Source organism: Pipistrellus kuhlii, unplaced genomic scaffold, assembly GCF_014108245.1.
Source record: "Pipistrellus kuhlii isolate mPipKuh1 unplaced genomic scaffold, mPipKuh1.p scaffold_m20_p_18, whole genome shotgun sequence".
Classification (NCBI taxonomy): Eukaryota; Metazoa; Chordata; class Mammalia; order Chiroptera; family Vespertilionidae; genus Pipistrellus; species Pipistrellus kuhlii.
The window spans coordinates 10,788,937-10,802,452 of NW_023425493.1; the positions used below are offsets into that span (position 1 = coordinate 10,788,937).

At 50.7% G+C, this 13,516-nt stretch overlaps 1 protein-coding gene across 2 annotated transcripts; it reads left to right on the forward strand.

Moving 5' to 3' along the window:
* The first annotated feature begins 264 nt into the window (after nucleotides 1–264).
* Nucleotides 265–10,867, forward strand: SERTAD4 (SERTA domain containing 4). 2 transcript variants are annotated; one of them, XM_045583103.1, is made up of 5 exons: nucleotides 265–671; nucleotides 5,582–5,773; nucleotides 6,908–7,023; nucleotides 9,916–10,292; nucleotides 10,338–10,867. In XM_045583103.1, the coding sequence occupies exons 2-5, from the start codon at nucleotides 5,599–5,601 to the stop codon at nucleotides 10,741–10,743; spliced, it is 1,074 nt and encodes a 357-aa protein (XP_045439059.1). In that variant the 5' UTR covers nucleotides 265–671; nucleotides 5,582–5,598; the 3' UTR covers nucleotides 10,744–10,867. The 2 variants fall into 2 exon arrangements, with proteins under 2 accessions (XP_045439059.1, XP_036298304.1); XM_036442411.2 differs by having other exon boundaries at nucleotides 266–671; nucleotides 9,916–10,867.
* The last annotated feature ends 2,649 nt before the right edge of the window (nucleotides 10,868–13,516 follow it).

Sequence of the window (13,516 nt, forward strand, 5' to 3'; positions counted from 1 at the left end):
CATTTTTTTTTCTTTTTTCTTTTTTAAATGAGAAGCTATCTCAGAAGGTTGCCAAGCGAATACATTATCCGGCTGAAACCGAGCCCCCAGGGCTAGGGCGGGAGCCGGGAGCGCGTGGGGTCTGGGTTGCGGGCTGGAGCTGGGCCCGCCAGTCCCCGGGCACGGGGAGGGGAGGGAGAAGAGGGGAGGGGAGGAGAGAGAGAGGGGAGGGAGGGCGGGCAGGAGGCAGGGGGCGGGCTGGGGTGGGGGTGAGGGGAAGGCGCCCCGTGTGCAGCCGGAGGAGCGGCGGCGGCGGCGGCGGGAGCAGAGGGAGCGGAGGGAGGGCGAGAGAGCGGGCGCGCTTGTCATGCTGCCTCTCTCACCCCGGGGGCATCCTGCACCACCTCTCCTCGGAAATCCGCGGGGAAATGGCAAACAGGATTGACGGGTTTCGCACGCACCTCGCCAGACAGAGCCGCTCATTACCATAACCGTCTGCAGCGGCGACGGCGGCGCGGCGCCCCGGTCGCGGCGGCGGGACCTGCCCGGACCCTCGCCCGCCGCCTCCCCCGCGGCCACCGCCGCCGCCGATCGGGCCGCCGGGCGGGACCGGCGCGACTGGGGCCCCGGCCGCCGGGCTGGCGCCGAGCCCCCGAGCGGACCAGCGGCCGCCGCCTCCCGCTGACCCCGCGGTAAGAGCCGGGCCGGGCGGGGCGGGGGCGGCGGGGCCGAGGCCGATCCCCCGGGGCATCTCGCTCGCCTGGACCCGCACCCGCGCGGCCTCCTCGCGCCCTCCCGGCACCGGAGCTGCGCCGGGGTCACCGGGCGGATCCGCTCAGGCCCGATCGGGACCCGGGAGCAGGGGGGCGGCGCGGGCCGGGGCGCAGCCGGGCGCGGAGGTGGCCGGGCTTCCCCGGGGCGGGAGCCGCCGCCGCCCGCGCGCACCGGGCCGAGCGCAGGGGCAGGTGGCCGCGGCGGCTCCGGCGGGACCTCGGGGTCACAGGCGGACGCCTGTCCCCTTCGGTCCAGAGGACGGGGGACAGGGGGGAGCGATCCTCTCGGGTCTGCACGCCGCGGCCCCTGGCAGGTGGGGAGGGCGGGATGCGGGATGCGGATGCCAGGAGCGCGCGCCTGCAGGGAAGAGGCATCGCCGCCGGAGCCGCCACCTCCGCCCCCCGCCCCCGCCGCCCCGGCAGCCCGGCCGCGCTGCGGGCGGCGGCGGCGGCTCCCTGTCCTCAGCTCACCTCCCCGGCGGGCTCGGCGGCCGCCCGCCTGGTCCCCGCCTCCGCCCCTCTGCTCCCTGCCCCCCGCCCGCCCTGGAGCAACTTTCCCGAGTGTCCGGCGGTGGCGATCGGTCGAGGTGGGGGTGGGGGTGGAGATGGGGGTGGGCGGTGGCGCAGACCCGCGGATGCCGGCGGGAGATGCGGTCGCGGACCCGCAGCCCCGATGCTCCCGGTGCGCAGGGCGCTCCCGCCGCCGGGGCTCCGGGCGGGCTGGGCGGGAGGGAGGCGAGATGGGCTGCGGGCTGAGCGCCGACCCGGCCAGCACCGCCCGGAGCGCAGCCAACTGCCCTGAGTCATTTCCTTGGAATCCCACCTTTGGTGTTTATTTCCCTTAGAAGGAAACTTGGTTTAAAAAAAAAAAAAGAAAGAAAGAAAGAAAGAAAGAAAAGAAAAAGAATAGCTCTTATTCTTCAGGGGAGACTGTGGAAAGACAACTTGCCTTTGTTCCCAGACTCTTGGGGTGTTGTTTACTTTCTCCTGGGGGCCGGGGGCAGACCGGGGCTCTGCTCGCTGCCCCCCACGGAGGGGCTCGCTCGGAGGCACGACCCCGGGGGTGTGTCTGGTTGGGAGCTGGGATGTGAGGGCTGCTGCCAGCCTGCAGGGAGGTCGGTTCTCTAAGCTGCGGATCCCAGGCTTTTTGTGTGGTTTTTTTTTTTTTTTGGCCCTGGGATGGGGAGACCTGGCCCAGGGACCTGGACACCCACCTCGCACCTCTCCTCCTCCAGCCCAGGACCTGGCCTGGAGCTCAGGGCTCTGGGAGCTGAGGCTGCGGAAGGCGCTGCTCAGGGCAGACAGGTGTTCCCTGCCAGGCCTGGCAGGAGAGCGGTGTCTGTCTGTGTTGGAAGGGTTGGAAGGATTTGATTGTGCCCATCCAGCCTCTTCCAGCCACCGCTCTCCAGAGGGCGGGCTGAGCTGTTGAGGTCTTATTGGGGACAATGTGGAGCGGCCTGGGCTTGGCTCCACTGGGCCAGGGCGTTGGAGACTGGCAGTGTCAGTGCTCTGAAAAATAGCAAGCCCTTTCCTTCCCTGCTTGCCAGTGTTGGCATCAGACCTCTACCTGCCTCAAGGCTCTTACTAAAATGTTCTCTCATTTCTAAGGACAGAAGGGGGTGAGAATGACCGGAGGCCTCCGTTAGATTCAAGGTGCCACTGAATCTGGGGCTCCCCTGTTCTATGTGCCAGTCACTCTTATTAGCATCATAATGGGAAAAAGAAGAGAGAAAAAAAGCCCAACCCATCTGGAAAAACCAAACTGAATAGAAGTGCCTGGTAACTTTACCGCGAGCATTGGCTTGAGCTCTCGGCCATCTGGGGATGCTTGAGAGGTCATACCGCTACATCCACGTGGCTCACAAAACAGGCACCTCACCAAACAGGCATGTCGGGGCCTGAGGATAAAAGGTTAGAGCCTTTTGATCATTTTAAACGCAGTGTATAGACAAAACACACTTGAACACACTTTTTTTTTTTTTTTAACCCACTCATCTCTGATGTTAAGCAGATTTTTGCCATTCATATACATCTGGGTGGCTCTATTGCATATTGACAGCACATCAATGTGTGGACTTCAGCCTCTGACTTCGGTAGTAGGTTGATAGGTAAATGGCATCGTACAGAGAATGACGACAGTGTGGTCTGCACATGTACCACCAATAAAGAATCACGTGAACCATCGGTGCTGAGCGCTGCACACTCCAGTCCTTCCTGAACCCGAAACGTGCCTTCTTCATTTGTTAACGTCCCTGACTACACAGTCTAAGTAGACTAGAAAGACTGAATTGCTGTGGAACACAATGCTCTCCACGTTAGCATTGTGTGCATCCAAGTTTTCAATTCGGAGAGGAAAAACTTAACTGAAATTAGTATCATAAAGGAAAAAGCACACACACACACACACACATAAAAAAAATTAAAAAAAAAAACACAAAACAACCAGCCAAAATAAAAACAATTTTGCCTTGTTTCAAGATCATGCTTCAAGTTCCAATGCGTGATGATAAATATTTATGTCCTGGAAACAATACTAACAAATAGGAGCACTGAAAGCCTTAACCAGAAACGCTACAACAATAAGTCCTCAAGAGGTAAACAAACTCTTGCTGACATAACACAGCCCAGGGCCCACATCGGGCCCTGTTAAACAAAGGCGATTGCTGCTCGGCCCTGCCAATGCTTTCCTCTCTTAACATGGGTCAACCTGCTTTGGTTTCCATGTAATAAAAGTTCTTCTCGGGCAGAAGGTTCGAATCTTATTCCTAGAATCCGGCACAAAAAAAAGGGAGGGTAAATGTCAGGCTGGAAAATATTGTTGCCGTCTCTAAGGGAGGGCTACTTGCCTCCGAAAAACCTCTAATTCATAGGTTCACGGCAGTAGCACTTCCTGAGGCAATTGTCTTAAAATAGGCCGAGAGCTTCAGCGTGGACCATTTCATGAGCGTCTTCCAGGGAATAAATTAGCACGAGGTTCTGTAACTTGTTCGGGTGCGGAGTTGGAGGGTGTGACAGGTTACATTTTTTTGGTGGATGACTCAAAGGACGAAATGAATGACATGTCCCGCCATTTCTTTTTAGAGCATTCATTGAACCTCTTTTCTTTTTTTCTTCTTCTTCCTCTTCTCTTGCAATAAGATTTTTTCTAATAATCCTAGCAGCTGCCTCTTTGGAGGGCATTTGGAAAGAGAAGGGGTAAGTGGTTTAGAAGCCCAAACCAGCTGGGTCCTAATTCCAGCCATTGACCCTCCACCCTTCCAACCCAGACACCTCCCCTGGCCATCAGAAGGCTTTGCTTCCCTCTCTGGTGAGGTTGGGGTGGAATTTAGGATCTCCAAGAGAAGCCTGGGTGAAGATCGGAGTCCTTGCTGCTAGGAGCTGCTGTGCTCGTCCGAGGGACATTTGTCACTTTGATGAAGCTATTTTTTCCCATGCTCCTGGTGGCTTTCACCTGGAAGTGGCCCCTTGTTAGAACACGTAGGTAATAACAGTCTCCCACGAGACAATGGGAGGAGAGTCACCCTTTCCCCAAAACATGACAAGCTGTGTAATTTGGAGAAGAAAGCAAAGGACTAGAGCCTTCATGCATATTTGCAAGACAGCCAGTCTGCAGAGGAAGCCGGCCTGACCTCACTCTCTGTGACAGCTCTTCAACCTGCAGAGCGAGGGAGAAGGTTTGGCCCTTAGTGAGGCATGAGGCTGCTCCTCCATCACCACGAATCTGTGGCCCCTGGGTCCTTTTACTGTAGGATCAGACCCTTTCCTCCCTTGAACTCACTCTTGACCCTGCCTGGAGGCCTACTTAGAACCAAGTGAAGGGCACTTAGCCCCCATGGAAATGACCCATCCCCCCCCCCCCCCAAACCTGAACTATGGAGGGGCCACAGAGCAAGGAGGCTCCCTGTCCCTGGGGAAGGACAGGAACCGGAGAGAGCAGGGCAGGGGTGTGTTGCCTCCTGGAAAGTTCCTGCCTCGAGCCTGGGCTCTGCAGGGTAAGGAGTTGCCGGCTGCCTCTGGCCCCAGCGCCCTGGCTCCTGTTTAATATTCTGCCTGCCCCGCTGATGTTGTGCTTGGCTCCTGCGGGACTGCAACTCACGGCTTGCAACTGGAGCCAATTTTCTGTCTTCATCTCTCCGTGTTTTGACTGGAGGCAGATCCAGTTCAGGCCGATCAGGGCTGGTGGAAACAACTACCAAGTGTGTTTCTGTCTGCTGCGCTTTGGGAGAAGAAAAGCGGAGGGAGCCCCAGACTGTTGTAGAGGAGCTGGCCCCGCGGAAACGAGAGGAGGAGGAGGGGGCCGCGGAGTGGAGGAACCCCCGAGAGCATCAGCAGGGATTGCTTGCCGGTGGAGGTTTCTGCCTCCCTCACCCCTTTCTTCTGATTGATTAGCGGGTCTCATCAAAGGAGACTCTCGGGGGATTGGCTAGAAAATTGATTTCGCCTTATTAATAGGAAGGACGCGCGGGAGCTTTGGCCTTGCCTCCTGGCGGTCCATGCTCTGCGGCAAGGTCAGGGGGAAGATGTGTGTTTAGGAGGCAGAGCAGCTGTCTCGGAGAGGGCTGAGGGGAAGCTGAGAACAATACGAGATGGGGTTTTTCAAGATCCGCCCATGAGATGCCGATTGCCGAACAGAGGCTGAGCGAACAGCAGCCGGAGAGTTTACTGAGGTTCTCTTTGAGGAAAAAAAAATAAATAACAAACTGCTTCAGGGTGAAAGGAGGGAGGACCCAGACGTAAAAGTTTCCCAGAGCAAAGGGCTGAAGATGCCAAGGCCATGGCCTGCCTTCCTCCTGATCAAGGCTGTTTTCTGTTTTTTGGTTTTTTTCCAGATCTGAGGCTGTCAGAGATGACTCTGGTTCTGTCCATGAATAGATTCTGCGAGCCCATTGTCTCGGAAGGAGCTGCCGAAATTGCAGGGTACCAGACACTATGGGAGGCTGACAGCTACGGAGGCCCCAGCCCCCCAGGGCCAGCGCAGGCTCCTCTGCAGGGAGACCGGGGAGCCGGCCCCCCGCTGGCAGGTACCGCTCTTGACCTTGGCCCGCTGCCCTCTGAGGCCAGGCTGGTGGGAGGAGAGGGTGTCTGCAGGGCCTCTCTGAGCTGAGCCCAGCTCCAGGGGTTCTTCCAGGCAAGCCCCAGTGGGTTTGACAATGAAATCCTGGTCCCATGGGACAGAAAGGAATCTGCACTCCGGGCCAACCATGCTGTGTGTATCTCTTCTTCTTATTAAGCACACAATTGGCTTTGGTATTGTAGGGGGCGGGGGGGGGGGCGTCAAAGCTCAGAAAACAGAACTATGTTCTTTCTCAGGCTTTAGTCTAATGTTTTAAGGTAAGCTCCTTTGGATTTGTGTGTAGTACTAGCAATTTTTAAAGAGCCCTACCATGTAACACAAGTGCTTGTGAAGTCTGATTGGCTAAAAAAGGATTAAAAGCTGTGGTCTTTTAAAAAGCAGACCCTACTTGAATTCATGGTTGACCTGTTACGTTTTTGAGAGCCACAAGGACTTTGGTTACCCAAAATTTTTAAATTTCATATTTTGAAAGAAGAAATACTGTAACTCCGATGTGCAGATAATCGTTTCTTTCCCTACCTAAAGCCAATAATACCTTAAAGTTGTTTAATTATTAGTGCTTATAATTTAGTATATGTATGTATCGGGTGTTCCCCAAAATGTATACACACACTTTGAATAATTATAAAGACGGTGTTTATTAAAATACATTTCATTTTCAAAATTGAACTATCAGCTGTTAAAGTGTATACATTTCAGGGGCGCGGGGGGGGACCCTGTATTTGAACAGTGGTGTTATGGTATCATGAATTTAATTGAACAATTAGAATAAATATCAATATTATTTCGGAATTGTTACAGTCCTCCCCTTTTGAGTTTGCCTGTGCAAAGAATCTGAATATTTAGTAAGTGCTGAAATATGTCGTTTTCCTCTGTCATTGTCTAGAAAGCCTTGGCTGGCCTGGGCTGCAGGATTTTGCATGATAGCAATTATTAAGACAAGTGTTTGTTTTTAATCACCACATGTACAGAGAGCTACATAGCCAAGTTATCTTCTAGAGGGAAAGGAGAGAAAAGTATTTTGTTTGGAGAACCTCTGGCAAACGGCATGTCATTTGTCATATCTGATTTATTACCACAGGATCACATTACAGGGGAATTTCAAATCCTATAACAACATCCAAGATCACATACTTTAAGAGGAAGTATGTGGAAGAAGAGGATTTTCACCCACCACTCAGCAGCTGTAGCCATAAAGTATGTTTTTTTAATAGTCATTACTTTTATTAAGAGTTTAAGATACCGAGTAACAACAGTTGCTTGATCCATTTCCAGAAATCCAATTGTTCCCCCTAAGCAAGGAAAGGGAGGTACTTCTCGAAACAGCCATATTCATCGCTGTCACTTTTTTTGGGTTCCTGCGTTATTTTTCACAAGGAGTTGGAAAAAAAGAGCCAGCAGGCGCTCCACTGCCCAGAAATAACAGAATTATATAACCCAAGGAGCGCCTCTTTTACAAATGATTTCCTTTTCCTCGCGCTGTGTTGCGGGTGGTGGCTAGTCCCGGTGCTCCCGTGTGCTGCCAGGCCCTGTCCCTTCCCTGGCCTGCTCTCACCCTCAGCTCTGGCTCCTGTGACAGTGCCCCTCCGCGTGTGCCCACGTGGGGTGCTCCCTCTGGGCTTTGCCCGACCCCTCCCGGGTGGACCCACCCTCCCTCCAGTGTGTGCATGGAAGTAGAAACCTGCACTTCCTTGCAGGTTTGTTACATACGTTCAGTTTGTTCAGATATATCATCCGTTCCCAAGAAAACACCAAAGTTAACTTTTTGCACGTTATTATAAGAAAATTACAGGATCGGGACAGTGTGTAGAAGTGTGAAGCTGGCCATCGAAGCTTTTCAAACACCATCTCTTTTCCCTTACTGTTATCTTTCATACATATATATATATATATATATATATATATATATATATATATATATATTGACTTCAGAGAGGAATGGAGAAGGACAGAGAGAGAAAAACATCAATGATGAGAGAGAATCATTGATTGGCTGCTTCCTGCACACTCCCCACTGGGGATCGAGCCCACAACCCAGGCATGTGCCCTTAGCCAGAATCGAACCTGGGACCCTTCGGTCTGCAGGCTGACGCTCTACCCACTGAGCCAAACTGGCTAGGGCTATTATCTTTCTTCAGAAAATAGCTGCTGCTTTCATCAGCCTAGACGCTAGTTGTCTGAAAGGCAGAGAGGATTTATAGTTTTTCTCTCTGTCTCTTCTTACTCTCCCCACTTTCCCCATCACCACCCCTGTGCTTTAGAAGTCACCTGGACCCTGCTCATGAAGACATCAGCACACACTGGCAGGCGTTGGGCTTCTCCCTGCGTGTGTATCCCTGCCGGTGGTCAGCCTGGGCTGGTTCGGTTAGGCTACCATTTGGTTTTTTTATGAGCTGGAATAGCTGGCGCCTAGGACACAAGCAGTGTATGCCCCTTTTGTGATGTGGTTGTGGCAGTTTTCCAGTTTCTGCTGGATCTGTACCACCCCTCACACAGTGATGGTGGGTATCCCCCAGCTCAGGAGGGAGTCCTCATTCCCTCTCTGCATCCCCGCTCCTGCCCAGCCCAAAAGGATGCCTACTTTGGCCTTTCAGATCCTTTCAGGTTCTGGGCTTCATTCCTCAATCATCATCCCCCTTTTGAGCAACAATCATTGCAAGTATGAAATCCAGAGGATTGAAAGAGGGACAACAAGGAGACCAGGTCTCATGCCCCTGGATGGCTAGGCCAGGCTTTGAAGTGGAATCCTTATGACTTGCATGTCGGCATCTTTTTATTATTTTTAATTTTTAATTTTTTTAAATATATTTTATTGATTTTTTTACAGAGAGGAAGAGAGAGGGATAGAGAGTTGGAAACATCGATGAGTTAGAATCGTCAATCAGCTGCCTCCTGCTCACCCTCTACGGGGGATGTGGCCGCAACCAAGGTACATGCCCTTGACCGGAATCAAACCTGGGACCTTTCAGTCCACAGGCCGACGCTCTATCCACTAAGCCAAACCGGTTTCGGCTGTCGGCATATTTTTAAAAGCATTTGTTGGCATACAATATGTGAGTCTGTGTGTCTATATACATGTGTATTACACACACAAAAGCACAAGTATCATAAGAGTATGGCTTGAAGAATTTCACACAGTGAACATGCCTGTGTCATTAGTATCCAGATCAAGAAGCAACGTCAGCCCTAGCTGGTTTGGCTCAGTGAATAGAGCGTCAGTCTACGAACTGAAGGGTCCCAGGTTCGATTCTAGCCAAGGGGGTTACCATGCCCGGGGGTTACCAGCTTGTGTCCCCAGAAGGGGGGCGTGCAGAAGGCAGCCAATCCATGATTCTCTTTCATCATTGATGTTTCTCTCTCCCTTCTTCCTTCCTCTGGAATCAATTTAAATATATATATATTTATATATATATATATATATATCAATATATATATATATATTGATATATATTGATATATTTTATTTTATTTTTTATTTTTTTTAACAAAAGAAGCAACATTACCAGAACCCAGAACCCTTCCATGGCCCCCTTCTAGTCACTGCCTCTCTGCCCTCCAGGGAAACTACCCTCATGACTTTTTTTTAAAATATATTTTATTGATTTTTTTACAGAGAGAAAGAGAGAGGGATAGAGTTAGAAACGTCGACGAGAGAGAATCATTGACCAGCTGCCTCTTGCACACCCCCTACCGGGGATGTGCCCGCAACCAAGGTACATGCCCTTGACCAGAATCAAACCTGGGACCTTTCAGTTCGCAGGCTGACGCTCTATCCACTGAGCCAAACCGGTCTCGGCTACCCTCATGACTTCTTACAGCACAGTTAAGTGTTGTGCCACGAAAGAGGCAGCAACCTGGCTTGTCCCTGCTGAGGTCTCACGTGTGGCTGGACTCCCTGGGCCGTGGCCACACCAGTGAGCCAGGAAAAGGACTTTAGCAGCCTGGGGGGCAGCCTCTCTAAGGGGACCTGGGGAAACAGGGCCGCCTGCTCCCAGGTGCAGACACAGCTCAGAAAGAACGATGCTGCGATGCTCTGCCCACCGTAGGAGTCCCTTTCCTAAGCCTTCTCTTCCTGTTGTGATTTCCTAGACCATCTCCGTTTTCGAGGAGCGAGCCCACATCCTTTACATGTCCTTAGAGAAGCTCAAGTTCATCGATGACCCTGAAGTGTACCTCCGGAGATCTGTACTGATAAACAACCTGATGAAGAGGATCCATGGGGAGATCATCATGCAGAATAATTGGTGCTTTCCCGCCTGCTCGTTCAACAGCGCCCCTGCCCAGGAGTGGTTCGTGGCCCAGGACTGTCCTTACCGGAAACGACCGCGGATGGCCAAAGAGGAGTGTGAGAAGATCCATGCCTGCTGCTTCTACCAAGATTGTGGTGGCCACTACCTAAATCTACCCCTTTCTGTCAATGCTAATGTTGGAAGTGCCTCCACCACTGCCTCCTCCTCTTCCCCCTCCTCCCTCTCCTCCCTCTCCTCCTCCTCCTCCTCCTCCTCCTCCTCCTCCTCCTCCTCCTCCTCTTCTTCCTCTTCTTCCTCCTCTTCCCCTCTGCCTTTACCAAGTTGTTCCCACCAGGTGGATTTTGATGTCGGCAGTGCACCGATTTACAAGGGCGATGGCCACATACCTGCCAGCGAAATCTTTGTCACTAATGCCAGGTCGCTTGGTGTTCAGGAAAAGGCCAGATCACATGATGAGAAATCCCATGATGACACTGACCGGGCCGGCGGCCCCCTCAGCCACGAACCTTTGGGACACGACCTGGCGTTTGAGTGCAAAGGCCAATTTTATGATTATTTCGAGACTGGCTACAATGAAAAGAACAGCGTCAGCGAGTCCTGGAAGAAGTCCTTGAGGAGAAAGGAGCCCTCCCCAGGCAACAAACTGTGCTGCAGCAAAAGGAAGTAGAACTCGAGCCATCCTTTCCCTCCGCAACTCTTGACGCATGCTCAGCATGACCCGTCAGCGCTCCTGCATTTTATCCTGAATGGACTTTTCTAGTTTTGTATAGCTGATACGATTATGCCATGAACACGCCGTGTCGTCTGAATGCCTGGAGAGCAGATCACGTAAAACATCTGTATGGTTAGGCATCAGTGAGCTACTTAGAAGGGTGGTGATTTTTTCCAAGAAAACAGTGGACTCCATGCTTCCAAGTCTATCTTGGTTTTCTTACAGGAAAGACCAGTAGATTAGACAGATGGGAGGACAGTGAGCCCTTGTGGCATGTCCGTTATCCCCAAGGAGCCTGTCACTAGCTAAGAAACTTCCACGTTTGCCAATGAATGAGGCAGGTTTTTGGTAAACAGATCCATATAACCAGCCCAGAAGGTCTGCTTCGTATATAGGAGACAGTATTTTTTTTTCCTGAACGAAAGACTGAAAACAGGGGGAGCGAGGTGAAATGGCTTCATGGTGCCTGTGAAGTATTTGTACCTAACAGTCTTGTGGGACAGATGAAAACAGGACATAACGGTAAATGAAGCACACCTGTCAAAGAGCGGCCATCAGCACTATGAGTGGAGGGCGCTCCCTGCAAGTTCCCGCTTGCCTGCGATGGGTGATGATGAGGCTTTTAGAGAAGTGGTATACAGGGCGATTTTCGGTGCCTTAACTTTATCTTAATTTTTGCCAATGTGAAAATTAAGGATGAATCAGAGTCACAGCAGGGATTTAACAAACAGGAAAAAAAAAAAACTAAACACACACACACACACACACATACAGGGTGGATCGATATTGTTTGGAAACCGTTAACCTTCGAGCTGTTGCGTTCAAACTTTTGATTCGACATCTCTACTGTTCCTTTATGTTTGATGCCCGGTTGTTTCGGAATTTGGCATTTTTTGAAAGGGATGGAGGAGACAATAGAGAGAGCGGTTGGGAACCAGCGCTAGCTGCTTGGGCTTTTCTATGGCAACCGTCTGTTGCCGGGATTGGGTTTTTGGGTTTGGGGTCCTTCGGTTTGGTTTGGTTTTTCTTGTCCAATGAAATTCACGAACCAGTGGCATGCATTCTATTTTAATCGGTTCTGCATCATTTCACTCGTTTTAGATTATAAACGCATGTGGTTTTTTTATATATAACTTTTGCTGTTGATTAAGAAGCACAATGTTAATAAATGATGTGGTGATCAATAAGGTTTTTATCTTAAAGAATGTAAAGATTTTTAGGTTTGGGAAAGTTATTTTGGAGAAATGGGACTCAGCCAGCAATAGCTACAGACTGCGTATTTGGTCAACGTTTTTCTCAATCATTTCTTTAACCTGTTACATTTGTGAGAGGGTTCGGGGTGCCCCTCTGACCCTCCTGCCCTCTGCTCCAGCCAATTCCTCCTGCTTAACTGTGTTCCAATTTCAAGGTCACTATCTGATTGGGCCTCCTTAAACAGGACTGTGCGAACCAATGCCAAATGGAGGAATGAAGTACGTCCTCCCAGTTTCTCCAAGATAAAGCTTTTTTTTTATTATTGCTATTAATATTAAATATAGGTCTCATTCATACAGTGTATGAGTAGGATCATCATTTGGACAATGTCCACAAGGACCAATTTTTTCAAACATGTTCTTGTGTTATGGCTAAATAGTAAAGTTTGTCCTTTATTTTCAATATTTGATAAACATTTGATGTTGAAAACTTAGATGATAGACGCTTGTATATGTATGTGTTGTTGTAATAAAGTGAGGTTTTCTTGATATATATTTATTAAAACGATCAAAATTCATTAAGGTTTTCTTACTTTCATGATTATCGGCCATGTTTCTTTTTCCACTGCTCGCTCTTCTTAAAAAAATAAAAAGACAACACAAAACGTCTAGAAACTGTAGTGGGCAGTGGCCGCATGGGAGTTTTGACTTGAAGTCGGTATGACAGGTGTTTTCGAATGGTCCTGGTTTCTACGTTTAGATTTCTGTGGATTAAGAGCACAATATAATTGATTATCAGCAAGGTTTTATCTTAACCCAGAGATGTTAGCTTTGGCAGAGTTTCGGGGGGTTGGGGGAAGCATAAGATGAATCTATAAATACTGATTCCTAGTTCCTTCCTTTGGGAAATGTCAAGTTGTCAAGAAGGATGACCTATACGTGAGTGTTAGTTAAACCAGCTACCGATGATTGCTGGTAGTGTTCCATACAATTCCGTATTCATGTTATTCTGAAAGGCTAATGTCTTATCTGAAGAAAGGGGGATGCTAGTTGGCAGCTAATTAATTTGTCAAAGGTGCCATCCTTGTCATGAGGGTAATACACGGTGGAGATTTAAATATGAAAGGAAGGACTTATCCCCTTCGCTTTTAAAAAGCCCAGCACTTCCAGATGTGGCTCCTGGTGGCAGATCTGGAAATGGCAGAGCGGGTGGGTTTCCACAGCGCTCACCTGTCTGTGGGCCCAGCACCTGCTCCTCGGAGCTCCCTCCCCTGCAGGAGCCGCCATGCCTGTGGATCCAGCAGCATCACATGTGTCATTGTTAGTCAACAAGCTTTGGTGTCACGACATTTCCAACATAGTAAAAGGGATACCTCCCTCGTCACCAAGAAAACAATCCCGAACCAGCCACCTGGATAACAAAGATGTTCCTGTTGGGAAGAGAGCAGCAGGGCCTCCTACGTGCCTGCGTTGCCGTCTCTGCTCAGGAGACACAAAGCTGGGATTTTTCCAGAATGGCCATGGCACACCCCTTA

Excerpts from the sequence above, each read along its gene's own strand:
- SERTAD4 (XM_036442411.2), top strand. The coding sequence starts at position 5,599 with ATGACTCTGGTTCTGTCCATGAATAGATTCTGCGAGCCCATTGTCTCG. Across the intron at positions 5,774-6,907 it reads AGCCGGCCCCCCGCTGGCAG|GATCACATTACAGGGGAATT; the intron begins GTACCGCTCTTG and ends TTATTACCACAG. Across the intron at positions 7,024-9,915 it reads TCAGCAGCTGTAGCCATAAA|ACCATCTCCGTTTTCGAGGA; the intron begins GTATGTTTTTTT and ends GTGATTTCCTAG.